This window comes from Suncus etruscus, chromosome 5 (assembly GCF_024139225.1).
Source record: "Suncus etruscus isolate mSunEtr1 chromosome 5, mSunEtr1.pri.cur, whole genome shotgun sequence".
Lineage (NCBI taxonomy): Eukaryota > Metazoa > Chordata > Mammalia > Eulipotyphla > Soricidae > Suncus > Suncus etruscus.
Window position 1 is genome coordinate 84,712,761 of NC_064852.1, and position 27,166 is coordinate 84,739,926.

Here is a 27,166-nt window from a genome sequence, read left to right on the forward strand (position 1 = left end):
AGTGTGTCCATGACCATGAATAAATCACTGTTTTCCTAAGCATCAATTTTCTTCTCTATAAAAGATTAAAATTAGTTTATCAGAGTAGTTTGACTACAAGCATTCCATAAGTTCAATATTCTTTAAAAATTGCTCATTGGATCTCTATTTTTATGTTCCCTTAGTGCTGAACATTGTTGGTAAATTTAAATTCTTAAGCTAATAAAGCTTGCTTTATTAGGAAATGAAGAAGAAAAGAGAGCAAATTTTATTTCTAAGTTCATATACTTTATAAGTGATGAAACTAAATTATGTATTATCATGGCCAGGGTCAGGCAAGCCAAGTACACAGTCTAAAATTTATGAATATATTTTAATCTCTGGCTTTTGAAAATACAAGGTTGATATCTAAAAGTACATCTTGGTTTCTTTGACACAGCTTTGAGACAATACTCTCTCAACTCTAGAATTATGTGATTACTATGGCATTTAAAATTTATTTAACTATTAATACTAAAGTAGACTGAAGAACATATTCACTTCTTTTATAATTATTTCAATGGAATTAAGAGCACACTATTTTAAAATACATCAGAATTCTCAATAACTAAACAGAATCTTTATTCTATACTCCTTCTCTAGTCACATATAAGCAAATATGATTTAAATTCTTTGATTATGTTGAACACCACACTATTATGAGATGGATAGCAAAGTAAGCTTAAAAGCATCCTTAATAATTTTTAAACTAATAAGAGGAGAATTATGTTTTCCATAACATTTCAGATGCATTTGCTAATTTTCTGATGTTAGTATAACTTCTAGTTAATGAACTGTCCTAAAGTGAAAATGAACTGTGCTCAGGATTCAAGTCAGAGTAGGCATAATTAGGAACCAAAAGAATCCCAGCCTCACAAATAAGGAACAAGAAATATTGAAGTAAATATCAAGAAGCTGCTATTATTTTTGTAAATAATAAAATGCTTTTTGTAATAATATGTCATTTCAGAGAACTTTCTGAGTATAACATCCCTTTAACAATAATTGGCTAGGAGCCAGAGCAGCGGCAGAAGTGGTAGAGCATTTGCCTTGCACATACTAACCTAGTACTGACCGAGGTTTGATCTCCCGGCATTTCATATGGTTCCCCAAGCCAGGAGTGATTTCTGAGCGCATAGCCAAGAGTAACCCCTGAGCATCACCGGGTGTGGCCCAAAAAACAAAAAACAAAAAAAAAAAAAAAAAAAAAACATTGGCTAATCTTGTGTGTGTGTGTCCCAGGTATCAGGTCAGGATCCAGAGATACATTTAGTAAATGAGGCCTACTTATATCTTAATATATTCATAAATATTCATAACTAGAGTACTATCTAGATAGTGCTAATTGTAATCAAATCATCAAAATAAATTTTCTTTCCTTCTTTTCAAAATGAGAAAAACTCTAGATTGGAGGGATGAAACAAAACATACTGGCCTGAGAATTGTAGTTCAGATGATAGTCTAGCTTCTGCCCTAAAGCAGGCATATAGTTACATACTTTTGGCTTTAACTGGATGAAGACAAATGCCTTTGTACCAATTAAGTTGGTAGAAACTTTACTGACTAGGCAGAAGTTATTCAATAGAGACTGCTTGATGGAACTCTTTTTGAGTATGGTCTCATTATATTGTGGTAAAATATGTCTCTAATATGTTTCTTAGCCATACACCTGATTAGGATCATGTACATCCATCATATTTTCCTCAATTGTATGTGCTCACTATTTGCACTCATAAAGATTGATGATTTTTCCTGCAAAACTCTGAAATGTGGAGAAACTTTATATCACGTTAACTCTACTTGTCATAAAATTAGACCAGAGAGCAGGGATGATCTGGCAAAGGTGCTCTCAGCTGATGAGAGATAATACCTCCTAAATGAAATGTCTTTTTTGTTATAAAGTCATAGGTCATGATGAATAGTCAAACAATGTGGTGTGGGGTGGAAAAGGGTCCTACCTAACAGTGTTTATAATAAGGGCTAGCCATGTCACACTAAACAAAAATTCAATAAATAATAGGACTCTGCGTAATGATTCAGCCCAAATATATGAACAATCAAGTATGTCTACATAGTGTGATCCCAGTAGAAACTCCGAAAGTGAAATTCCCTGTTTGATAATACTGCCAGTGTAATGTCACACACAGAAGGTAGGAGTGTATAAGGTTTGCTAATTCCACAGGGAGAAGAACAATTGAAGCTCTGTGATTGAATTTTGCCTTTCTACTATTTCCTTTGACTGAGTCTAATCAGAGCCATACCATGAGGATGAGCTTTTAGTGAGTAGAGTTTCTTAAAAGGAATGATCAAATCTGAGGGACCCCCTAAACTTGTAATCGGTGTCAGAAATAGAGGAATCATCCTGTGATGACTGATTACTTTAACTTGTACTAAATAAAAACTCTCCCAAAAGATACAAGTTACAGCAAACCAGAAGAGAAAATAACAGACTCTACTTATGGAATTCACTGGTGAATTCCAGATAATTTGGGAGAAAATTAAAGAGAAGTCAATTCCCCACTGAATGGGTAGAGTATAATTAAATCTTTAATTTTACAACTACTGTACAACTATTTTAACCGCTTATCTAATCAGTCTTAGAAACATAGGATACCTATTTATTATAAGCATTCTATTTCCTGATATTACTACATATGCTCTCAAAGAAAACTTTTGTAGATAAAAAATATTATAAAATCAGAGTAAAATATAAATTACCTCTACATAAGACATTTGGCAGTGAGAAAAAAGAGTACATTATTGGAGGAAATTCAACAGTTGGATAAAAATAATAGCATAAAGTGTTTTCTATATTTTACTTGGTTTCCTGAATAATAGCCTTAGTATTTTGATTTATGATTGATTCTGTCTATTGCTTCTGTCTTATCAGTGATGCCACTCTAGAAGAATTATAATTAATTGTTTCAGTTAATATTGAAATAGAGGAATATTTTATTCAATAATTTAATTACACAAATATATAATAATCTATAATAATCTGTTTTATATAACAATATATTGTCAAATATATTTCTACTTTTGGATGTTGACAGAAAATCTAATACTGTACAACCAAAACAAACAGCAAATAATGTATCTAATTTGTCCTTGTTTCTGCTGTGCATTTCTCAGTGTGTTTGAATAGTAAAATCCTTAGCATAAATCCTTAAAAATTATCCTTTAAAAATTACTAGAATCCTAAACATATATTCTTGAATTTTCCTATATGTATGTTGGGAAACAAATATTTAAGAAATGTCCCTGGTAAGGGTCAGAGCGGTAGCATAGCGGTAGGGCGCTTGCCTTGCATGTGGCTGACCCAGGATGGACCTCGGTTCGATCCCTGGTGTCCTATATGGTCCCCTCAAGCCAGGAACGACTTCTGAGCACATAGGCAGGAGTAACCCCTGAGCATCACCGAGTGTGCCCTCCCAAAAATCAACAACAACAATAACAACAAAAAGAAATGTCCCTGGTAATCACATTTTAGCATTTGGCTTAGAAATATTTCTAAATTTATGGGCTTTTGAAACAGTTTATTGAGTTGAAGTACCTTCTTTGTCTGCAAAAGACTTAGATTAGATTTCCAAGCATAGTAACCACCAATCACTGCCATGTATGATTTAGAAACAAAAGCCAATGTTTTTAATTTTTTAATGTTTTTAATTTTAAAATATGGGACTGGAGAAATAGTACAGAAAATAGGAATCTTATCTTTCATACAGCCAACCTAGGTTCCATCTCTGACACTTCATAAAGTCCTCTGAGTACCACCAGGAGAGATCCCTGAGCATCCCCTAGGGTGACTCAAACTCAAAATCAAAAAAACTAAACAAAAAATTTAGAAATATGTTTTATTTTGTTTCCCCATGAGCTCATTTTCATGTCATACTATCTTTACTTAAAATTTTAGTTAGTCTGGGCCCGGAGAAATAGCACAGCAGTGTTTGCCTTGCAAGCAGCCGATCCAGGACCTAAGGTGGTTGGTTCGAATCCCGGTGTCCCATATGGTCCCCCGTGCCTGCCAGGAGCTATTTCTGAGCAGACAGCCAGAAGTAACCCCTGAGCACCGCCAGGTGTGACCCCAAAAAAAAAAAAAAAAAAAATTTTAGTTAGTCTTTCTCCACTCTGGAGAAGGTCTTGAGCATACATTTCTTTGTATCCTCTTGAATGTCAGCAAGTATTTCTTTAAATAAAAACCAATTTTGCCTCTCTAAAAAAATAAATAAAATTATTTTAGTTGTATCAGCTCCTTTCTGCCAGAAAAAAAAAACACACATGACTAATTAAATATATCTTAATAAAGAACTGAAAAAATGGATTTTTTATTCAAGAATAAAATTTCTATTTTCCTGAATAAAATGAAGTAAACAAATTAATTTCAGAGAATCAGTTCAAAGTTAATTTATTTTTAATTGGACATATTTAAATTTGAATATGTATGCACAGATGTGGACCTGATAAGCAAGTATATATTTCTGTGATAAAAAGAAAAAAGTGTTAAAATATAAATTTGCTCATTTAAAACTTTTAACAAATGGGTTATAAGGATTTATAAGTGACAGTCCTGCCAAAATTAGCTTCCTTTTCTTCACTTTACTATTCTTTATGAGTACGTATACCTAAGAGTGATTTTGAATAGAAATGTTGCTTTCTGCTTGCTTTCCTTTTTGGCTGAGCAAGCTAGTTCACTGTACCAAAAACAAAGAGTGATAGAAGCAGAGTATAAAGGAAGGAAAATTAATGAGCTCTAATATTTTTTTAAAAAAAGTGTGAAGCCAAATTAGAGTGAGTGAGAAAAGTGTACATGAAATAAATACAAGGGCAAGCAGAGAAAGATATGTAGGCATAGGTTTACTAACAGGTGTGAATATAACTCAAAATGCTTGCAGAAAAAGGTGTAAAATAAGGTGTAAACTAAATTAATTGCATGTTTAGAACTGTGATTCCTAGAAGAACTCTCGCCAATCAGATTAACAGTCATGGCGTCTTAAGGATACTGCCTACCAGAAATTATGTCAATGCATAGCAGTACCAATTTATAGTATCAGAGAGGGCTTGAGCACACACATCGTTTGTTTTCTTACCTCAATTCTAGTTTTCAGTTAGGCATATCTGAAAGCATAGAACTCTATTCTGCTTTACTTACAGCTGTGCCACAGGGAATAACATTATGCATTTCATTCCTAAGATGAAGAACATATGTCACAATGGGAAAGATGATATAATTTATAATCTGAAAGAATGTAGAAGACCGAATCTAAAAATAAATGGGCAAATAATTGGAATTTCTGAAGATTTTCTTTAGTTAGGGTTTGTCTTGTAGTTTTATAAGCTATTGCTAGATATATTTTTCTATTGTTCATGCTTGCATTTGAGGTTCATTTGTATTGTTAATTAAAATGTTTCTGATATAATCATATCTTGAGAAAATAAAATTAAGTTCATCAAATTTTTCACTCTGATAGGTAGGTTTGTTTCTGGCTAAAGTGAGCAAATCATTTATCTCAGTTTTCTGAGACTAATAATAAACTGACAAAAGTATTGAATACATCTATCTGAAGATAGTCTCATAAAACCAGATTCTTTACCTATTAGTAATTTATCTGATCCTCAAATTCCCCTCCCAAAAAATACTCTTTATTTCTCTTTTTATCCATAGAGCTGAAATTAAACAGACTAAGCTGACATTGAAAATCTAGGTTCTGGGGCCAGGAAGGTGGCAGTAGAGGTAAGGTGTCTACCTCGCAAGCGCTAGCGTAGGACGGACCGCGGTTCGATCCCCCGGTGTCCCATATGGTCCTCCCAAGCCAGGGGCGATTTCTGAGTGCATAGGAGTAACCCCTGAGCGTCAAACGGATGTGGCCCAAAAACCAAAAAAAAAAAAAAGAAAATCTAGGTTCTGCTACCAACCTATACCCCACCAATCCATTTTGGAATAGAGACAATTACTATAGTTTTGCTGTTGCTTCATCACTGATGTTTGGGAGTAATTCATTATAGAAGTTAGGTGATCTTGACTCATAGAGGATTTACCTAAAAAAAAAAAATCAAGTTTATGGCTCATCAGGCACACACTTCTGTGTCAAAAGCCAGCTACACATCATACACAAGAATAATGTCGTAGTAATAATAATAATAACAACAACAACAACAACAACAACAACAACAACAGGGGCCGGAGAGATAGCTTGGAGGTAGAGAGTTTGCCTTCCACACGAAAGAACAGTGGTTTGAATCTCGGCATCCCATATGGTCCCCCAAGCCTGCCAGGAGCGATTTCTGAGTGTAGAGCCAGGAGTAACCCCTGAGTGCTGCTGGGTGTGACCCAAAAAACAAACAAAACAAAACAATAATAGTAACAATAATAACAATAATAAGAGCAGTTATTCTACAAAATGACTATTATGTGCTAACTATGGAACAAAATACAAACCAGTAACCTGTTTTTATGTATATTCATTCTTTTTCTATGATAAATTTTTGTTAACTCTTAATCCTATGTGTTTGGTTCTAATCATTATTTCAAAAATGGAGACTCCTCGCCAGTTTAAATAGATTGCCAAAATATAGCTGACTGTCAAACCCATAGCTTCATCCTGTCTCCAGGGGGCTTTACTACCACAGCTTCTTTAAAGTCTCTAACCACAATATTTCATTATTGTTTTATTTAAATAGCTAGGCAATATGCTTTTTCATTGCCATTTTTGAAATTATAGTTTTGTTAACATGCTCACTATAATGTTAACATTCACTGTTTTAGTATACAAGTTTCCTGAACCTTCTCCACCCTCAAAGTATTAGCAATCTATTTGCAGATTCAATCTAAAACATCTCCTCCTAATAGTTATTAATTTCCTTATGTGTCTTAAAGCATTCTTCTTGGCATTTTAAGAATAAATGTCTCGGAAGCGCGCTCTTTTAAATCACGACTCGCCGGCGCGCGGGTCACTTCCGGCGTCGCCATGGCGGCTAGCGCTACCACCAACCCTTCGCAGTTGCTTCCTCTAGAGCTTGTGGACAAATGTATAGGATCCAGAATTCACATTGTGATGAAGAGTGATAAGGAAATCGTTGGCACACTTCTAGGATTTGATGACTTTGTCAGTATCCTTTTCAAAGTGTTGGTGGTTGAGAATTTCAGATATGGTATTGGAAGATGTCACTGAATTTGAAATTACACCAGAAGGAAGAAGAATTACTAAATTAGATCAGATTTTGCTAAATGGAAATAACATAACAATGCTAGTTCCTGGAGGAGAAGGACCTGAAGTTTGAGTGGATCTCCTTGATCTATGTTAATATTCTGGTGTTATTTTATTTTTTCATCTTTTCTAGATTCTTTTTGTTATGTCAACAAAACTTGCTTTTTAAAAAAAATTAAAAAGACAAAAATTTTAATGTTTGGATCACTGAAGCTAAATTTCCTGTTAAAGGGAACTGCTTTAAAAATGGATTGTAAATGCCCATTTTTGTAAATTAATCATGATTGTATTGGGAAGAAAAGGACTGTTTAATCTTTGTAGAATAAAATAAAGGTGTTTTGGTTAAAAAAAAAAAAAGAATAAATGTCTCATTCACTGACATTCATTTACTCTTAAATGTCAAAATGATATTTTAGGTGTCAAATTTTCCTTTTCCTTTTCAGAGGTAGAGAAGGCTTTTATGGGCCATGCCTGAAATTTTCAGGAGAAATTCCTGGTTCTGTGACAAGAGATCCTGGTTCTGTAATTCAACCAAAGGCACCAGCTGCCAGTTTTATGCTAAGCAAGTGCCCCATCTTCTCTTCTCTCCAGTCTTTTATTTGAGTTTTTTGTTTGTTTGTTTGTTTGATTGATTGATTGTTTGGTGCTCAGAGGTTACTTCTAACTCTGTTCTCAGAAATCACTGATGGCAGGCTCAGGGGACATATGAGAGATGCCAGGGATTGAACTCGGATTGGCAAGGCATGTGCCCTACCAGCTGTGCTATCGCTCTGGTCTCAGTTTTTTTTTTTTTAATCTTATTTTTTGGTTTTTGGGCCACATTCGGCAGAGCCCAGTGGTCATTCCTGGCTCTGTGCTCAGAAATTGCTCCTTGAAGGCTCAGAGGACATACGGGATGCAGAAGATTGAACTCAGGTTAGCCACATGCAAGGCAAATGCCCTATCTACTGTGAACCAATTTTTTAATTAATTTATTTTTGAATTACAAGTCTTTCACAGTTATATGGAAGGTACATAGTGACAGTGAATTAGGGCAATTCCCACCACCAGTGATGACCTCCCTCCACCACTGTTTCCAGCATGCATCCCAAACCTCCACTCTTAGCTAGTATAACAGGTTCCTTTGGTGTATAGCTTGTTTGTAGTTTGGGTCTGTTGATTCTATTGTCCTTGGCTTTGGGTTGGGTATTTAGGTCTGGTCATTTTTTAATTTCCACTCAATGCTCATGAGTCTGCTTTGCCCCTGAAACCATCCTTTTTTTTTTTTTTCAATCTTTAGGAAGACAGAAATATGATGCAGAACAAGATGATTTATGTTCTATGGTTCTATTAAAAAAAAAAAAAACAGAAAGCGAGGGGCCAGAGAGATAGCATGGAGGTAAGGTAAGCCTTTGATGCAGAAGGTCATTGGTTAGAATCCCAGCATCCCATGCGGTACCCCGAGCCTGTCATGAGCAATTTCTGAGTCTGGAGCCAGGAGTAACCCCTGAGCGCTGCCGGGTGTGACCCAAAAACCAAAACAAAACAAAAAAAAAGTGAAAAGAAAATCCTAAATAACAACAACAAAAAGAAAGAAAGCAGATGGGGCCCCTGTCTAGAAGTTATAAATTTAAAAAAAAGAAAAACAGGGAGGCTGGTGGTAAGGGTTTGTTGTTGTTGTTGTTGTTGTTATTGTTGCCTTTTTTCCCCATAGGCATAGTAAGTATTGGGGAAAATTAGAAAGGAAATTCCCTTGACCTAAGAGATGCCGTTATCTCCACCGTTGAAGCATACTGTTACGAGTCCAACTACAGGCTCCGGACATGTTCATTGTCGAGCCCCAAGGTCTTTCTTTATGGTGCCAGGAAATGTTCTGCTCAGTTGTGGTTGTCAAAGTCAATCCTCTGTAATTGGAGATCTTTTTTTTTTTTTTTTTTTTTTTTTGGTTTTTGGGCCACACCCGGTGGTGCTCAGGGGTTACTTCTGGCTGTCTGCTCAGAAATAGCTCCTGGCAGGCATGGGGGACCATATGGGACACCAGGATTCGAACCAACCACCTTTGGTCCTGGATCGGCTGCTTGCAAGGCAAACGCCGCTGTGCTATCTCTCCGGGCCCGTAATTGGAGATCTTGGTTCTTATACAGATCCTAGGATGAAGACTAGCATAGAGTTTTTGTTTGTTTGTTTGTTTTTGGGTCACACCCGGTGGTGCTCAGGGGTTACTCCTGCCTCTGAGCTCAGAAATCGCTTCTGGCAGGCTCAGGGGAACATATGGGATGCCGGGAACCAAACCGGGGTCCGTCCACGGTTGGCTGCATGCAACGTAAACGCCCTACCACTATGCTATTGCTCAGGCCCTGACAAGATGTCTTCTGAACCTACCCTGGGCAAGTTGGTACCAGAGCAGTATCAGGAACTCCTCCAGGAGGAGTTTACTTCTGCTGCTGCAGAAAACTGCCAGTTCTAAGGTTGGGATCTGGGGTTCAGAACTGGACTGTCGATGTTTGATCATATGAGGTCTAAGTCGAATCCCCATGTCATATGTTCAGGGTAGAAGGCACTTTGTATTATGAAATGTATGGGTTCTTATCCCTAATAGATAAGAACTTGTTTCAATATATAAGATTCCCCAGTTTAGAATGCCTATGCAAAAAGGAATGTCATATTATATTGTTGATGCATTTAGGGGTAAAAATGACAGGCTATTCAATCTCTGTGCCATGGTTTTTGTTTGTTTGTTGTTGTTGTTGTTGCCGTTTTGGGGCCACACCCACCCAGTGATGCTCAGTGGTTACTCCTGGCTATGCGCTCAGAAATCGCTCCTGCTTGGTGACCATATGAGACCCCGAAGGTGAAACCGAGGTACGTCCTGGGTCAGCCGCGTGCAAGGCAACGCCCTACCGATGAGCAATTGCTACAGCCCCGATATTTTACTTTTTATAAATAAATTATTTAGGGGCCAGAGAGATAGCATGGAGGTAAAGCGTTTGCCTTGCATGCAGAAGGACGGTAGTTCAAATCCCTGCATCACATATAGTCCCCCTTGCCTGCCAGAGCTTAGAGACAGGAGTAACCCCTGAGCGCAGCCAGATGCGACCCAAAAACCAAAAAAGAAAAAAATTAATTGAATCACATGAGTTCATGATTGAGTTTCAGTCATACAATGGGCAAAACCTTCATCAGTTCATAATTCCTGCCACCAATGTCCCCAGTTTCCTTCCTACTACTCTCCCACTGCCTGCTTTTGTGACAGCCATTTTATCTCTCTCTCTCTCTCTCTCTCTCTCTCTCTCTCTCTCTCTCTCTCTCTCTCTCTCTCTCTCGCCAATGTCCCAAGTCTCCTTCCTACTCTCCCCCTGCCTGCTTTTGTGACTCTTTGTGGCAAGCTTCCTACCATGGACTGGCCCTCACTTCTAATGTTTCTGGATATTAATACAACACTATCTTTTTCTCTATAGTCCACAGATGATGTGATCATTCTATATCTATCCTTATCCCTCTGACTCATTTTGTTATGGGCTATTTTCCCATCACTCTCAAAGTCTGCAAATTCTTGTCTCTAACTGACCAGAAAAGTTAATATATAAATATGTACATTTCACTGGACATTTTTAAAATTAATACTAACTAAAGTAACAAAGAGAATAAAAATCATTTCAACACCATCAATATCTACCATGGGCTCAGAGTGACAGAGCTTTATGCGGTAAAATAACTGTTTAGCCAAATTATTCTTTGCTTTTATTTTTCCCTAAGAGAATTTTCAACAACTAGCAAAACACTCCCTCCAACATATGTAGAGGCTGTGACATGCCAGCACTAACCAAGGCAGGAGGTGGTATATATTTTGAGAACTGTCCGTGAAATGGTAATAAGGAAGTTACAGATATTTTTGTTTGTTCTTAAGCCACACCCAGCAATACTCGAGGGTTAATCATGACTCTGCTTTTAAATATCAATCCTGGCAATGCTTGGGAGTCCATACAGGAAGCGAAAGATTAAACCCAGGTCAGCCACATGAAGACAAGAAACCTCCTGGCTATACTATCTCTCCAAACATCGAATTATAGAATTTTAAAAGAAATTTATCTCATCTGATTTAGGGTTCTTCATATGCTGGTTTTTCATCATGGAAAACATTTCATTATTAACAAAAATTAAAGTGCTCTTATGCAATTACTTATTTTTGGCTCATAATACTTTATAAGCAGTGTTATGTTATATTCTGCTATGTTGATTTTACCACTCTATATTTATCCTTTTAGTTCTTCAGGATAAATATCAGAAATTTAAATATTGGACAGAAGCATTTTTGTTATTACTCAGATGACTATATTAATCATGAACTAGAACTAGATTCAATAACAGAATAAATAACTACTTAATTTTGAGGCCACAGTAGGAAAAAAAAACTTTTCCCATTTACCTATAAACTACTACCCTTTGATTTGATTATTCTTATTTTTTCTCATTCTGCTTAGAACTGTAGCTGTAACATATTATGAGTGAGGGGAAGAGAGAAATCAAATATCCAATTGCTTGTTTTGTTTTGTTTTTGTTTCTGGAGTCACACCTGGCTGTTCTCTGGAATTATTCTTGACTCTACACTCAGGCATCACCCCCTGAACTGTGCTCAGGGATCACTCCTGGTAGTGCTCAGGGGCCCTATGTGATGTCAGGAATTGTGACTGATCAGCTATATGCAAGGCAAATGACCTGTCAGTAAAATACATTTTAAGGGGCTTGAACTTTGTGCAGGTTCACTTGTACACAGATTTATTTTCTCTTCATACCTCTACAGTGAAGACTGCATTCAATGGTAAATTTCAGCTTTTTTTCCTGCAGATACAGAACCTGTGGCCAAATAAGATAGGGCTAACTACAAGAGTCTTGAACATCTTAGAATTAAATATCCAAAGGGCTCCTGAAATTAGTCCCACTATGGAGACTGTAGCACACTATACATAATAATTAGAGAAAAAAAGAGTGTTAAATTTATACACAAATTTTCTGTGGTACAGAGGTTGATGCTTCTAACTCCTAAATTGTTTAAAATAACCTTGTTTGTATGTGCATAAGAAACACTTATTAAAAGAAAGATTTTTCTCTTTTTGGTGGTGATTTAGGTGTTAAGTCCACACTTAGCAGTGCTCAGGGGCTGCTTTGAGGGAACAAACCTGGGTCTCCCACATGCAAAACATGTGAAGAGAGACGCCGGCCCGGGAGGCCTGGGTGAGTCCCTCCTGCCTCACGCGGGAGCCTAGCTGGGCACATCCCCCGGAGACCCCAGACGCCGGCCCGAAAGGCCTGCGCGGGTCCCTGTCCTTTACACGGGCGCCTAGCCCGCCACATCCCGTGGAGACCCCAGACGCCGGCCCGAAAGGCCTGCGCGGGTCCCTGCTCCTTTACAAGGGCGCCTAGCCCGCCACATCCCGCGGAGACTCCAGACGCCGGCCCGGGAGGCCTGCGCGGGTCCTTGCCCTTTCACACGGGCGCCTAGCCCGCCACATCCCGTGGAGACCCCAGACGCCGGCCCGAGAGGCCTGCGCGGGTCCTTGCCCTTTCACACGGGCGCCTAGCCCGCCACATCCCGCGGAGACCCCAGACGCCGGCCCGAGAGGCCTGCGAGGGTCCTTGCCCTTTCACACGGGCGCCTAGCCCGCCACATCCCCCGGAGACCCCAGACGCCGGCCCGGGAGGCCTGCGCGGGTCCCTGCTCCTTTACAAGGGCGCCTAGCCCGCCACATCCCGCGGAGACTCCAGACGCCGGCCCGGGAGGCCTGCGCGGGTCCTTGCCCTTTCACACGGGCGCCTAGCCCGCCACATCCCCCGGAGACCCCAGACGCCGGCCCGGGAGGCCTGTGCGGGTCCCTGCTCCTTCACGCGGGCGCCTAGCCCACCACATCCCCCGGAGACCCCAGACGCCGGCCTGGGAGGCCTGGGTGAGTCCCTGCTGCTTCACGCGGGAGCCTAGCCCAGCACATCCCCCAGGGACCACGAGCGCCTGCGAGAGTGATTTGGGTAAGTCCCTTCCCCCAGGTGGGCACCTGGAACGGCAACTTGAGCAACCCAAATAGACGGGGGGAGATAGGGCCACCCTTCTGGACTCGCAGGTGACCTAGAGCAGTCCACCCCCCTGGACCCTGGAGTGGACCAGGGACTCCCCAAGGGCGAGGGCAGAGCCTGAAGGGTCGGACTGAGGGAACTCCTTCAAGGGAAACTTGGAGGGGGCAGAGCTCCATTGACTCCCAGAGAAAGGAGGGGGGATTGGGAGCTAGGCTCAATAGCGCCAGCAACCAGTGTGGCCAGGAGTGGAACTGCACCGCCGACAGAAATAAGGAGTAGAAAAGCAATAATACCCACTGCAGGAGGGCCGAACTCTAGGTAGCAAAGGGGAGGAGAAAGAGCCAGGTTCAACAAGCCCACCCAACAGCATCCTCTAGAATCACCTTCAGGAAGGGGACCAAAGCAGGCCGAAATTAGAAGCCACAGCACTCCAAAACACACCATTAAATACAAAGAATTATGCGTAAATCAAGGAAATCCCTAATATCTGGAGACAACATGACAAACCCTATTAAATTTCCAAGTCCACCAAAACGCACAGATCCATGGGAAGAAGACCTAAAAGCGGTCATGAGGAAGGAAATGCAAGAATTACTAAAACAGATGAAAGAAACCCTAGCAACCGAGTATAAGAAAGCCATGGATGAAAGAATCAGCCAAATTAAAGAAGAAATGTCAAAGAACATGAGAGATTCCATACAAAAAGAAGTGAAGGATTTAAAAGACAAAGTAACAAGCCTTACAAGCAGAAACACAGAGTTGGAGAAGCACATCGAAGAACTCGAAGGAAAACTGCAATCAAAAAATGATCAAGAAACCAACAAAGAAATAAAAGGCAAAGCACTGGAAGGAAAAGTCCAATATCTAATGAATAAAGACAAAAGAAACAATCTAAGAATTGTAGGTATACCAGAAGGGGAGGAAATAGGGAAGGGGGAAGAACAGGTAGTCAGGGAGATAATAACAGAGAACTTTCCCACCCTCTGGAAAGACAATTCAGGACAAATCCAGGAAGTCAAGAGAGTCCCTAATAAAATAGACCCTAATAAACCCACACCAAGACACATAATAATCCAAATGGCAAAAAACAAAGAGAAAGAGGAACTCCTGAAAGCAATAAGGGAGAAAAAAAACCTCAAGTACAAAGGAAAAGACATAAGAATCAAACCAGATCTCCCATTTGAAATAATTCAAGCAAGAAGACAGTGGAATGACATATTTAAACGACTGAATGAAAGAAATTTCCAACCCAGGGTCCAATACCCAGCAAAACTATCATTCATATGGGAGGGCAGACTAAAAACATTCTCAAATATGAACGAACTTGAACTATTTGTGCAAACTAAGCCGATACTAAGCGATTTACTCAGAGACGAATTACACAATCCAAACCCCCGATTGTAACAACAACCACCCCACACAATACAACTGCACAACAGTCCTCTCTATCAATAATTTCCCTAAATGTAAACGGACTAAACTCTCCAATCAAAAGACACATAGTAGAGAACTGGGTTAGGAAAAATAAACCGGACTTCTGCTGTCTACAAGAAACACACCTACAGTTACAGGATAAGCACAGGCTTAGAATAAAAGGATGGAAAGTAATCATCCAGGCCAATGGAAAACAAAAAAGAGCAGGGACAGCAATTCTTATATCAGATCAAATTGTATTCAACCTCAAGAAAGTGATCAGAGACAAAGAGGGTCACTACTTACTGATCAGGGGAACATTAGATCAAGAAACACTAACCCTGGTCAATATATACGCACCTAATCTAGAGTCAGCAAAATATGTGAGGCAACTACTGGCAAACCTGGAGAAACACATGAAGGGAAATGTGATAATAGTAGGGGACCTGAATACTCCACTATCACCACTGGACAGATCCACCAAACAGAAAAATAGCAAAGAAATAAGAGCTCTAAATGAAAAATTAGAAGATTTAGGGCTGATAGACTTATATAGAGCCCTCCATCCCCAGAAAGCAGAATACACATTCTTCTCAAGCCCACATGGAACCTTCTCCAGAATAGACCATGTCTTGGGATACAAAGCCAACCTATATAAGACCACAAAGGTAAGGATCATTAGAAGTACCCTTTCAGATCACTATGCAACAGAGGTTAAAATTGATATCAAGAAGAAGCAATGGAGAAAAACTAATACCTGGAGATTAAATAACATGCTGCTCAACAACACCTGGATCAAAGAACAACTCAAGGAAGAAATAAAAAGATTCCTTGAGACAAATGACAATGAAGAGACAACATGTCAAAATTTATGGGACACAGCAAAAGCAGTAATTAGGGGGAAACTCATAGCAATACAGGCCTATGTCAAGAAACAGGAAAATAACAAAACCAACAGTTTAAAAGATCACCTCAAAGAATTGGAGCAACAGCAACAGAGAAATCCAACCACAACCAGAAGGCAAGAAATAATAAAAACCAGAGCAGAAATAAACAACATCGAAACTAAGAAAACAATACAAAAAATCAATGAGACCAGGAGTTGGTTTTTCGAAAAAATAAACAAGATAGACAAACCATTGGCAAAACTCACCAAAAAAAAGAGGGAAAACACCCAAATCAGTAGGATCACACATGAAAGGGGTGAGATTACAACAGAACCCCATGAAATACAACATATCATGAGATCATATTATGAACAACTATACTCAACTAGGCTAGAGAACCCAGTAGAAATCGACAGATTCTTGGACAAACACCCTCTTCCAAAGCTGGAAAAGGAAGATCTAGAAAGTCTAAACAGTCCAATCACCTCAGAGGAAATTGAAGATGTAATTAAAAAACTCCCTAAGAACAAAAGCCCAGGCCCAGATGGATTTACAGGTGAATTCTATCAAACATTTCAAGAAGACTTACTACCACTTTTCCATAGGCTTTTCCAAACCATAGAAAAAACAGGAATCCTCCCCAACTCCTTTTATGAGGCTAATATCACACTCATTCCCAAAGAAGGCAAAGACACCACTAAGAAAGAAAACTACAGACCAATCTCACTAATGAACATAGATGCAAAAATTCTCAACAAAATCTTAGCAAACCGAATCCAACACTTCATCAAAAAGATCATTCATCACGACCAAGTGGGATTCATACCAGGAATGCAAGGTTGGTTCAACATACGCAAATCAATCAATATGATATATCACATCAACAACATGAAAGACCAAAACCACATGATCATATCAATTGACGCAGAGAAGGCGTTTGACAAAATCCAACATCCTTTCATGCTAAAGACACTCAGCAAAATAGGATTAGAAGGAACCTTCCTCAAGATAGTTACAGCTATATATGAAAAGCCTATAGCCAACATTATACTTAACGGCGAGAAACTAGAAGCATTCCCACTAAGGTCAGGAACTAGACAAGGCTGTCCACTCTCTCCACTCTTATTCAATATAACTTTAGAAGTCCTAGCAATAGCAATCCGAAAAGAGAAGGGAATCAAAGGAATTCAAGTAGGGAAAGAGGAACACAAGCTATCTCTATTTGCCGACGATATGATGATCTACATCAAAAACCCTAAAGAGTCCACAGTAAAACTCCTAGAAACAATCAACCAATACAGCAAAGTGGCTGGATACAAAGTAAATACACAAAAGACAGTAGCGTTTCTATATACAAACAATGAAGTTGAGGAGAGAGAGATTAAAAATACAATTCCATTCAAGATAGTATCAAAAAATATCAAGTATCTAGGAATCAACCTTACAAGAGAAGTGAAAGACCTATACCAGGAAAACTTCAAAACACTTCAGAAAGAAATTGAAGACGATCTAAAGAAATGGAAGAACATCCCATGCTCATGGATAGGTAGAATTAACATAGTCAAAATGACTATCTTACCCAAACTTTTATATAGATTTAATGCAATCCCTATCCAAATCCAGACACAATTCTTTAAAGAAATAGAACAATCAATCACAAAATTCATCTGGAACCACAAAAGACCCAGGATAGCCAAACACATATTGAAAAACAAGAAGCTGGGAGGCATCTCCTTACCTAACTTGAAACTATACTATAAAGCCATAGTAATTAAAACAGCATGGTACTGGAACAGAGACAGGACCTCAGACCAGTGGGTCAGAACAGAATTCCCTGACATAAACCCCCAGATATACAGCCAACTAATATTTGATAAAAGAGGCAAGAATCTGAAATGGAACAAAGAAAGCCTATTCAACAAATGGTGTTGGTACAACTGGAAAACCACATGTAAGAAAGTGAAAATCGACCCATATCTCACCCCTTATACAAAAGTCAACTCAAAATGGATCAAAGACCTTGAAATCAGACCCGAATCTATAAAGTTTATCGAGAATAAAATAGGCAGAACACTCGAAGACCTATATATCAAAAAGGTCTTTGAGAATGGAGCACCAATGGCAAGAACTTTAGCATGTAATATAAACAAATGGGACTACATCAAACTAAAAAGCTTCTGCATGGCAAAACAAACCCTACTTAACGCAAGAAGACAGCTAACAGAATGGGAAAAAATCTTTTCACTCGACATATCAGATAAAGGCCTGATATCTAGAACATACAAAGCACTCAGAAAGCTGAGACCCTCAAAACCAAATAAAGCCATAAAAAAATGGGGAGATGAAATGAATAGACACTTCTCTGAGGAAGACAGAAGGATGGCCAACAAACACATGAAAACATGCTCACCTTCACTCATCATCAGGGAGATCCAAATCAAGACAACAATGAGATACCACCTTACACCAGTGAGGATGGCTCACATCAAAAATAATGGAAACAACCTTTGTTGGCGGGGATGCGGTATGAAAGGAACTCTCATTCACTGCTGGTGGGAATGCCCCCTAGTCCAACATCTATGGAGAAAAGTCTGGAGAGTGCTCAAAGAACTCAGAATTGAGCTGCCATTTGACCCAGCAATTGCTCTCCTAGGCATATACCCCCAAGATGGAAGGGCATTCATTCCAAAATACGTATGCACCCCACTATTTATTGCAGCACTCAGTATAATAGCCAAATCGTGGAACCAACCTCGATGTCCAACAACAGATGAATGGATCATTAAGATGTGGTACATATACACAATGGAATATTACATGGCAGTCAGAAACGATACAATCACAGACTTTGCAGCAACATGGATGGACTTAGATCATGTTATGTTAAACGAAGTAAGTCAGAAGACAAAAGATAAACACAGAATGGTGGCACTATTCTGAAACACCTAGAACATATAGTTTAAACACAACTAATACCTAACAATCAAATAACAGGGTTTAACAGGGTAGAAACTTCGAACACTGTAATACTCAACATTTACGTGGGAGCAGTATCCAAAATTCATGAAAAAGGAGCAACACAAACACTTGACAACACATTATACCACAAAGAAAGCAGCAACAACAGAAACAACAGCATTAAGAGAACAGGTAAGTAATCAGACTTCCAAAACAAAGGCCCACAATAATCCCTTAGAGTTCGTATACAGGAACACAAGTATAGAACACCAAGGGAAATCACGACTGCAATGGCAGCATACCATAGCACTATGTTTTAATGCCTTTATCTTACTATATTTTAAATAACCTCTCAGCTTTTCTGTCCACAGGCGCCCTTGGATACAAAGGGCGGACAAACTAAGATGGCAACTCGGGATACCACACGAGATACCATACATAGCATGCACTACGAGAGGGCCACGAGAAAACTCTCTAACATATACTTTATCTCTAGGTTATTCCTTCTTTTAGGAATTGAAGCAAGTGACCAGTCAGACCACCGAAGCAGTGCCTGTGATGTACAGACTTAAACTACAGGCTCTATTCTTCGAACACATTCAACCGAACCAGCATTCCCTTGCTATTCTCCCCTCTCTTCTCAATACTTTTTTTTTTTTTTAATTCTATTCCTCTCTTTACTTTTTCCCCTTTCTCTTCTCCTTTTCTTTCTAAGGTATTTTCTCTTTCCTCTCACTGCATACCCCTCCCATATACCTTCCCCTGTCTCCCCTCTGGAAATCCAACTATCCCTTCACCCCTCAATTCCATCCAGATCTCCCACCATATTAAAACTCTTCACCCTCAATCCTTAATCTATTAGGCATCAAGGCCGACCTCCTACCCAACGAAACAGTACCCAGCACCCAGGCGAGGGGACACCCAGTCAAACCCACACCTCGTCTCCTGCAAGAAAAGACAGCCAACTCCCTGCGGACTCATGCTGTGCGGCCTTCCCTACCAACTCCCCCTAACGTGGACTGTTTCTTGAAACCGGATCTAGGTCCAAAAGTATCCCCAACGCAAGAACTCTTCCAAGACCTCCCTGCCACAAATTTTTACCAATCTGAAGAAGGTCAGGGGGTGGGATAGGAAGATGCCTGGGAACCCACACACCACAGGAAACACCCAAAAGACAATGGGAAAAACTGTACCTCCAACATAGGCATAAGACTGGTAATACACCACCTCTTTACCTACTCTCCCCCAAATGTAAGGTAGTCTTTTGCACCACTTTGGTCCCTTAAAAAACCTCACTAACTCACCTTAAAAATTTTTTTTTAATTTTTTTATTTTTTTTTAATTAATTAATTTATTTTTTAAATGTTTGTCCTACATATACATTTGTGAGCGCATACATTTTTATTTCCTTTTTTTTTTTTTCTTTTCCTCGCTTTTGGGTATGTGACCTGTTTCTGTTATCCCCTCTGTCCACCCACAAATACACAGACATTATAATGTAGCACCACTTCCCCCTGCAAAGGCACACCAAATAAAGGGGAAATCTTACATATAAAAAAAAGAACTCTTGTCTACTAGAGATGGGAACTCATAGTTGTTTACAAAACAGGGATATCTCCTACCTTGAAAATATGTCATGTGGAATCAACTTAGACCTCAGGTGATCAGATACCATTCATCCAGCCTTGAACCCTGGATCCCAGACATAGAAACGGCACAGTTCCTCACAACAGTGGCAAGAAACAAATCCCAGCTGGGACTGCCTTAATACTGCGGGGTCAACAACAAGGGCCAACTCTAACATGATTTCCTGACAATGAGGAAAATCTGAACATCCTGACCTCAGAGTAGATTAACCTACCTTACCAGCTAACGACAAGACACAACCAGAAGTCTCGGCACCCTTTGGTAGGTCCAAAAGCCAAGATCGTGATTTATAGTTGACTGGCTGCTAGAACTACGACCAGACGGTATACATCTTGGGACCAAAAAAAAAAAAAAAAAGCCCTAGTTTAGGGTTTGAACTATGACCTGCACAATAACCAGGATCCCCAGTCCCAAAGGTCCGGCAGAGAAAATTGTAACGGAACAGGGCTTTTGGAAGCACAAAGAAAGATGCTATCCTAGGTGCCACCCTAGGATCAGGGCAAAGACCAAGATCACCAACCACAGAAGATGGTTTAAAATGATACGGAGGTAACAGAACCTCTAGAACCACAAAGACTGACTTCATCATAAGTCCCACCTCAGGAGCTGTGCAGATACTGAGACCTCTAAACACAGAACAGAAGTCTTCCACACACCAAAAAAAAAAAAAAAAAAAACCACCACCGGGAGAGTAAAGGCTCCTGAGCAAAGTCTAGTGTTGATCCCATGACAGTATGCTCCAAGGACGGAGAAACCCCATATCTCTTAGGCCAAGTGAATTCCTTTTCGAATGACCCCAATATTTACTGTGCCAGGGCAGGAGGGAAAAAATAAAAATACAAAAAGCACAAAACCTTGGTTATTATCTATATATTTTTTACCTCCATTTATTATTGTTGTTATTATTTTTATTCACCTATCTATTTTGGTCGATTTCTCTGTTTGGGAGTGATTATTGAAACTGTCCCCAACCATACTTATATTTTCTCTTCCTTTCTTTTCTTTCGTTATGTGCTATGCCATGTTTCTCATTTCAAGACCATGGTGTGTTTTTTTTGTTTGTTTGTTTTTGCTTGTTTTGCTTTTTGTTGTTTGTTTGTTTGCCTGTTTTTTTTTTTTTTTGTGGTGCTTATCGATACAGCTCAAGCCCTCACTAGATATTTGACACCTCTTTTGGTACTGGTGGAGTGTTTCACCTTCTTTTTCTCCATCTCTCAAAACGATGATGAGAGCCTCTAGAAGGATTCCGCCCAGTTTCGGGGTATTAGATCCTTACCCCAGTTTATTACTTTTCTCTTTTTCAAACAAAACCACACAACTTGAACTAGCTAGTCCTGCCTCCAGTTAGAGGGGGAACTAAGGGAGGCATCAAGACCAAACAGGTGCAAGACTACTAAGTTGTGGGTTAGATAAAGAGGGGACCACATATTCAAGCCGACCTGGGATGAGGGAAGAGGAAATGGGAGGTAGGACAGAAATGGAGGTGTAGGGAGGACAATTTGGTGATGGGAATCCCCCCTGATTTTATGTAAATATGTACCTAAAATATTATTGTCAACACTATGTAAACCATTATGATCAAAATAAAAATTAAAAAAAAAAATACAACGTTAAAAAAAAAAAATAAGTACAAGTCCTTTACTAATGCTTAAACGGAATATTTGGCTGTGAATATATTCATAGAAAGTTTGTCTCTACAAAAAAAAAAAAAAAAAAAAAAAAAAAAAAAAACATGTGAAGAACACAGAACACATTGACTTTTTTTTTTTTTTTTTTGGTTTTTGGGTCACATTCAGCAGCGCTCAGGGATTACTCCTGGCTCTATGCTCGGAAATTGTTCCTGGCAGGCTCGGGGACCATATAAAATGCCCGGGATTCGAACCACCGTCCTTCTGCATGCAAGGCAAACTCCCTATCTTCATGCTATCTCTCTGCCCCCACCTCCATTGACTTTTAACTCTGGCTCCAAAAGAAGAGTCTTTTAGAAGTTTTATCACTTTAAATCATAGATGGAGCAATTTTACCTTGTACTTTACTATAAATTGTTCATAACAGACCTCACAATTTAAAAAATAAAAATGTCTTCATCATGTGCCCCAATTCTATAGGCTTTAGACAATATAAATTAATTATATATTTCACACTTGAACATGTACACCCAATAATTAGTACAATGGGCAACTAGATTTCAAAACAAATAATCTCAAATTAATTTTATTTCCTGTAAACTTTTTTGGGGGGGATCAAACCCGCCAACACTCAGGGGTTTACTCCTGGCTCTACCCTCAGAAATCGCTCCTGGGAGGCTCGGGGAATACCAGGATTCAAACCACCAACCTTCTGCATGGAAGGCAAATGCCTTACCTCCATGCTATCTCTCCGACCCCTTCTGTAAACTTTTAATATAAAATTTAACAAATCAATTATTAACTATTTTTTAGGTATAAAGACATCCAAGAAATGAATAAGTTTAGCTAGAGAGTTGATAATATGAGAAGAGAGATGGACAAAGGTGATCTAAGAGCTCTTAAATTCTAAATTAACAGAAAGTCGACACTCCCAGGGAAAGCCTGGCTGTGAGAGTCCTGTATTCACTGTTTTGTCCTGCCTCCTTTTTCAGAGGAAGAAAATCCACAGAAATTTTACATTATCCTCCCCTTTCATATAAACCTCTTTTGAAATGTGAAGACCCACTTTGGCTTGATTAGCATTAGATAGATATGTGCCCCTTAACATCTTCCCTTCTTCTCATGTTGATTGGCCCTGAACAATAAATATTGCACATGGAAAACAGTCAAAGTTCTCTGTCCCAGAATTTGAGAGCCCCCTGACCCCAAGCTTTTCTCTCATATGTCTGTCTTGTTTTCTAATTCCTCGATGCACCCCCTGTTTCAGGCCCTTTCACTCTGGGCTGCTCCCCAGGCAACTATTAGTGTCTCTCTTTAAATTAAATAATCTACACGCTTCCCTCTTTGGTCTTCCCTTATCTAGTCTCTTCCTTGGGACTGATTTTTTTCCAAAGAGACATGAGATATATAACTGGGGTAGATTTTATGCTCTTTAGCTATTTTTTTCTAATCCTATTTTTTTAATTCTTGCAAATTTAGACATCATAAAAACTGTTATTTGCCTCATAATGGCCTCTTCAATGTGTTCCACAGTCTTTTGTGGAGAATAATGACATAATGATAGTGTTCTCAGACCTATATTTTCTACTTGATAAACTAGCAATTATATGATTAAAGCTATTTTAGAAACTCACATTAAGTACATGATACGCTAGAAACCAGTCCATCATGTAATTACAGTCAGGAAAGAAATAATTTACATGACTAAAAACCATCTGAAACAGTGTGCATAATCATAATGTGGTTTTTAATAAATATTTAAGAAATATTAATAATGTTATATATGATATATTGTACATATACTCTAAATTGTGTGTCATATTTAAACATTGATTTTCTGTTGGTAATGAAAGAAAATTTTACTAAATTCTTGGAAAATGCTAATGGGCTGGGTATTTATAATAAATTTATATAGACTGGCAAGAAATACTTAGGTATTTAGACTCTTGGAAAATGCTAATGAACTGGATATTTTAGAATAAATTCAGATAGACTGGCAAGAAAAACCTAGATATTTAGATTCCATGATAAATATGTTTTTCCAAGGCCTTTTCTTAGTCTTTTCTTTGAAAGGCAAACTTTACTAAAGCTTTTTAATTCCTATTAAATATCAGGTCATTACAGCAATTACTATGATGATTTGAAGAAATTTAAATATATGTATACACATTTTTTTTAAAGAAAATTAGAAGAAACTTTACTCAGTTCTCTGATATTTAAGCAGCATACACTGGAATATCTCATTTTCAAACCTCAATATAGGGGCTAGAGCCATAACACAGTGGAAAAGGTGTTTACCTTGCATGCAGCTGGCCCAGGTTCAATCCTCAACACCCCAAATGGTCCCCTGAGCCTGCCAGGGGTGGTTTCTGAGCACATTGTCAAGAGTAACACTCGAGTGCTGCCAGATATGACCCAAAAACAAACAAACAAACAAAAAACCCTCAATATAATAACATCTTTTTTTTACTCATCTGATCAATTTCTTGAAACACCAGTTACCTTGTTATTCCCAAATTTACAAAAGAAAACAAAATTATAGTGGTATACCCTGAGAATAAGCTATCACACAATATATGTTTGACATGTTGGATTATTACTTGTGTTTTTTAAGAAAGACAAACAACATGTATTTACATTGAAGTGCAGATATTTAAAAGTATTCTGTAAATATTTTCAATAAATTTTGAGCAGAGTACCTTTAAGTGAAGGATGGGAAAGGCTATGTGTGGAGCACATGAACAAGGAAATAAGAAAAACTTCATGCATAATTGTAATAATTTTTAGTCATTTGTATTATAATATATTCAAAAGTAATGACAGTAAAAAAATTTTTTTCTATGCAGCTAAGTAATACCATATAAAGCACTACCAAGAGGTAGGAATAAAAATAAAGACAGAGGGGCCGGTGACGTGGCACTAGAGGTAAGGTGTCTGCCTTGCAAGCGTTAGCCAAGGAAGGACCATGGTTCGATCCCCCAGCTTCCCATATGGTCCCCCCAAGCCAGGGGCAATTTCTGAGCTCTTAGCCAGGAGTAACCCCTGAGCATCAAATGGGTATGCCCAAAAAACCAAAAAGATAAAGAAATAATAAAGACAGGTAGTGAAAATAAATAAATACTACAAAACCCTTGATATTCTCAGACTTATATTCAGTTATATGATTCTTCTAGAACTATACTTTCTGAACTATTCACTCTATGACTAAAAAAATCATTGGTCTTTGCACTAGAAAATAGATTTAAAAAAGTGACAATTTTCTAGTTCTTGTATACAGGATAATAATAGAAATTTGTGACTCCTTGTGTAAATCTGTGAATTGTCAAGAATAGAAATCATTAGGTGGGCCCGGAGAGATAGCACAGCGGTGTTTGCCTTGCAAGCAGCCGATCCAGAACCTAAGGTGGTTGGTTTGAATCCCGGTGTCCCATATGGTCCCCCGTGCCTGCCAGGAGCTATTTCTGAGCAGACAGCCAGGAGTAACCCCTGAGCAATGCCGGTGTGGCCCAAAAATAAACAAACAAACAAAAAAACCAAAAAAACAAAAAAAGAGAAATCATTAGGTATATTTTCTACTATATTGAGAATAAAGTCTATTTCAGGCTGGTGAAGTGGCACAAGCAGTAGGACATTTGCCTTGCATGCTCTAACCTAGGATGGACCGCAGTTCGATCCCCCTGCACTCCATATGGTCCCCCAAGTCAAGAGTAATTTCTGAGCACATGGCCAGAAGTAATCCCTGAGCATCACAGGGTGTGCTTCCCCCCACCAAAAAAAAAAAAGACTATTTCATGGATAATAAGTAGAAAGACTAGGACTCTATGCCAAGCATTCTGACCCCATGTTTACTGTTATTACATATTATCTTTCTTCTTGGTGTTTGGGTTTTCTCCTTCAAATAATGGCAATATAGCAAATGCTTTCCACAATTATAAAATTGATAAATATGGTACTAATAAAATTTACAATGACAATAAAAGATGAGTCTAATAACATGACATTGTTATTATTCTCTACTGAGATTTCCTAAGAAAAATCAATACTGTTTTTAAAAAAGTACTTTGCAGATCAAATCCAAATATATTAAAGACCTGGATATCAGGCCTGAAACTATAAAATATATAAAATGACACATAGGTAAAACTCTCCATGACATTGAGACTAATGCATCTTCAAGAAGGAAACAGCACTTTCCAAACAAGCAGAAGCACAGATAAACAGTTAGGATTGTATTAAGCTAAGAAGCTTCTGCACTTCAAAGTAAATAGGGCCTAGGATAAAAGAGCCACCCACAGAATGGAAAAAACTATTCACCCAATACCCATCAGACAAGGGGCTAATATCAAAAATATACAAGGTACTGAGAGAACTTAACAAGAAAAAAAAATATATAGCCCCATAAAATAATGGGGAGAAGAAATGAACAGACACTTCCTCAAAGAAGAAATACAAATGGCCAAAAGATATATGAAAATGTTCCACATCACTAATCATCAGGGAGATGCAAACCAAAACTATAATGAGATACCATCTCACACCACAGATACTGGCACACATCACAAAGAACAAGAACAATCAGTGCCGACAGGGATGTGGAGAGAAAGGAATTCATATTCACTGCTGGTTGGGAATGCCATGTAGTCCAGCCTTTATGGAAAACAATATGGAGATTCCTCCAAAAACTGGAAATTGAGCTCCCATATGATCCATCTATGCTACTCCTAGGGATATATCCTAGGAACACAAAAATACAATTCAAATATCCTTTCTTCACACCTATATTCATTGCAGCACTATTTACTGTAGCCAGATTCTGGAAACAACCAAGATGCCTTTCAACAGAGGAATGGCTAAAGAAACTGTGATACATATACACAATGGAATATTATGCAGCCGTCAGGAGAGATGAAGTCATGAAATTTTCCTATACATGATGTACATAGAATCTATTATGTTGAGTGAAATAAGTCAGAGGGAGAGAAATAGACACAGAATAGTCTCACTCATCTGTGGGTTTTAAGAAAAATTAAAGACATTATTGTAATAAGGACCAGAGACAATAGAGTTAAGGGGCGGAAGGACTGGCTTACAATTTGAAACTCACCACAAAGAGTGGTGAATGCTATTAGGAAAATAACTACACTAACAACTAGCATGACAATGTTAATGAATAAGAGAAGTAGAATGCCTGTCTCGAATACAGGTGCGGGGGGGGGGGAAGGGGGGTAATTGATGGTGGGAATGTTGCACTGGTGAAGAAAGTTATAATGTTTATGACTGAACCTCAACTACAATAATGCTTGTAATCATGGTGCTTAAATAAAGATTTTATATATTAAAAAAGTATTTTTCAAAATAAAACAAA

General features: G+C 38.6%; 1 protein-coding gene across 1 annotated transcript; it reads left to right on the forward strand.

Moving 5' to 3' along the window:
* The first annotated feature begins 6,983 nt into the window (after positions 1–6,983).
* On the forward strand, positions 6,984–7,362 carry LOC126009348 (U6 snRNA-associated Sm-like protein LSm5). The gene is made up of 2 exons (XM_049773767.1): positions 6,984–7,125; positions 7,163–7,362. Exons 1-2 carry the CDS (start codon positions 6,984–6,986, stop codon positions 7,294–7,296), a joined length of 276 nt encoding a protein of 91 aa, XP_049629724.1. The 3' UTR covers positions 7,297–7,362.
* Positions 7,363–27,166: the final 19,804 nt, after the last annotated feature.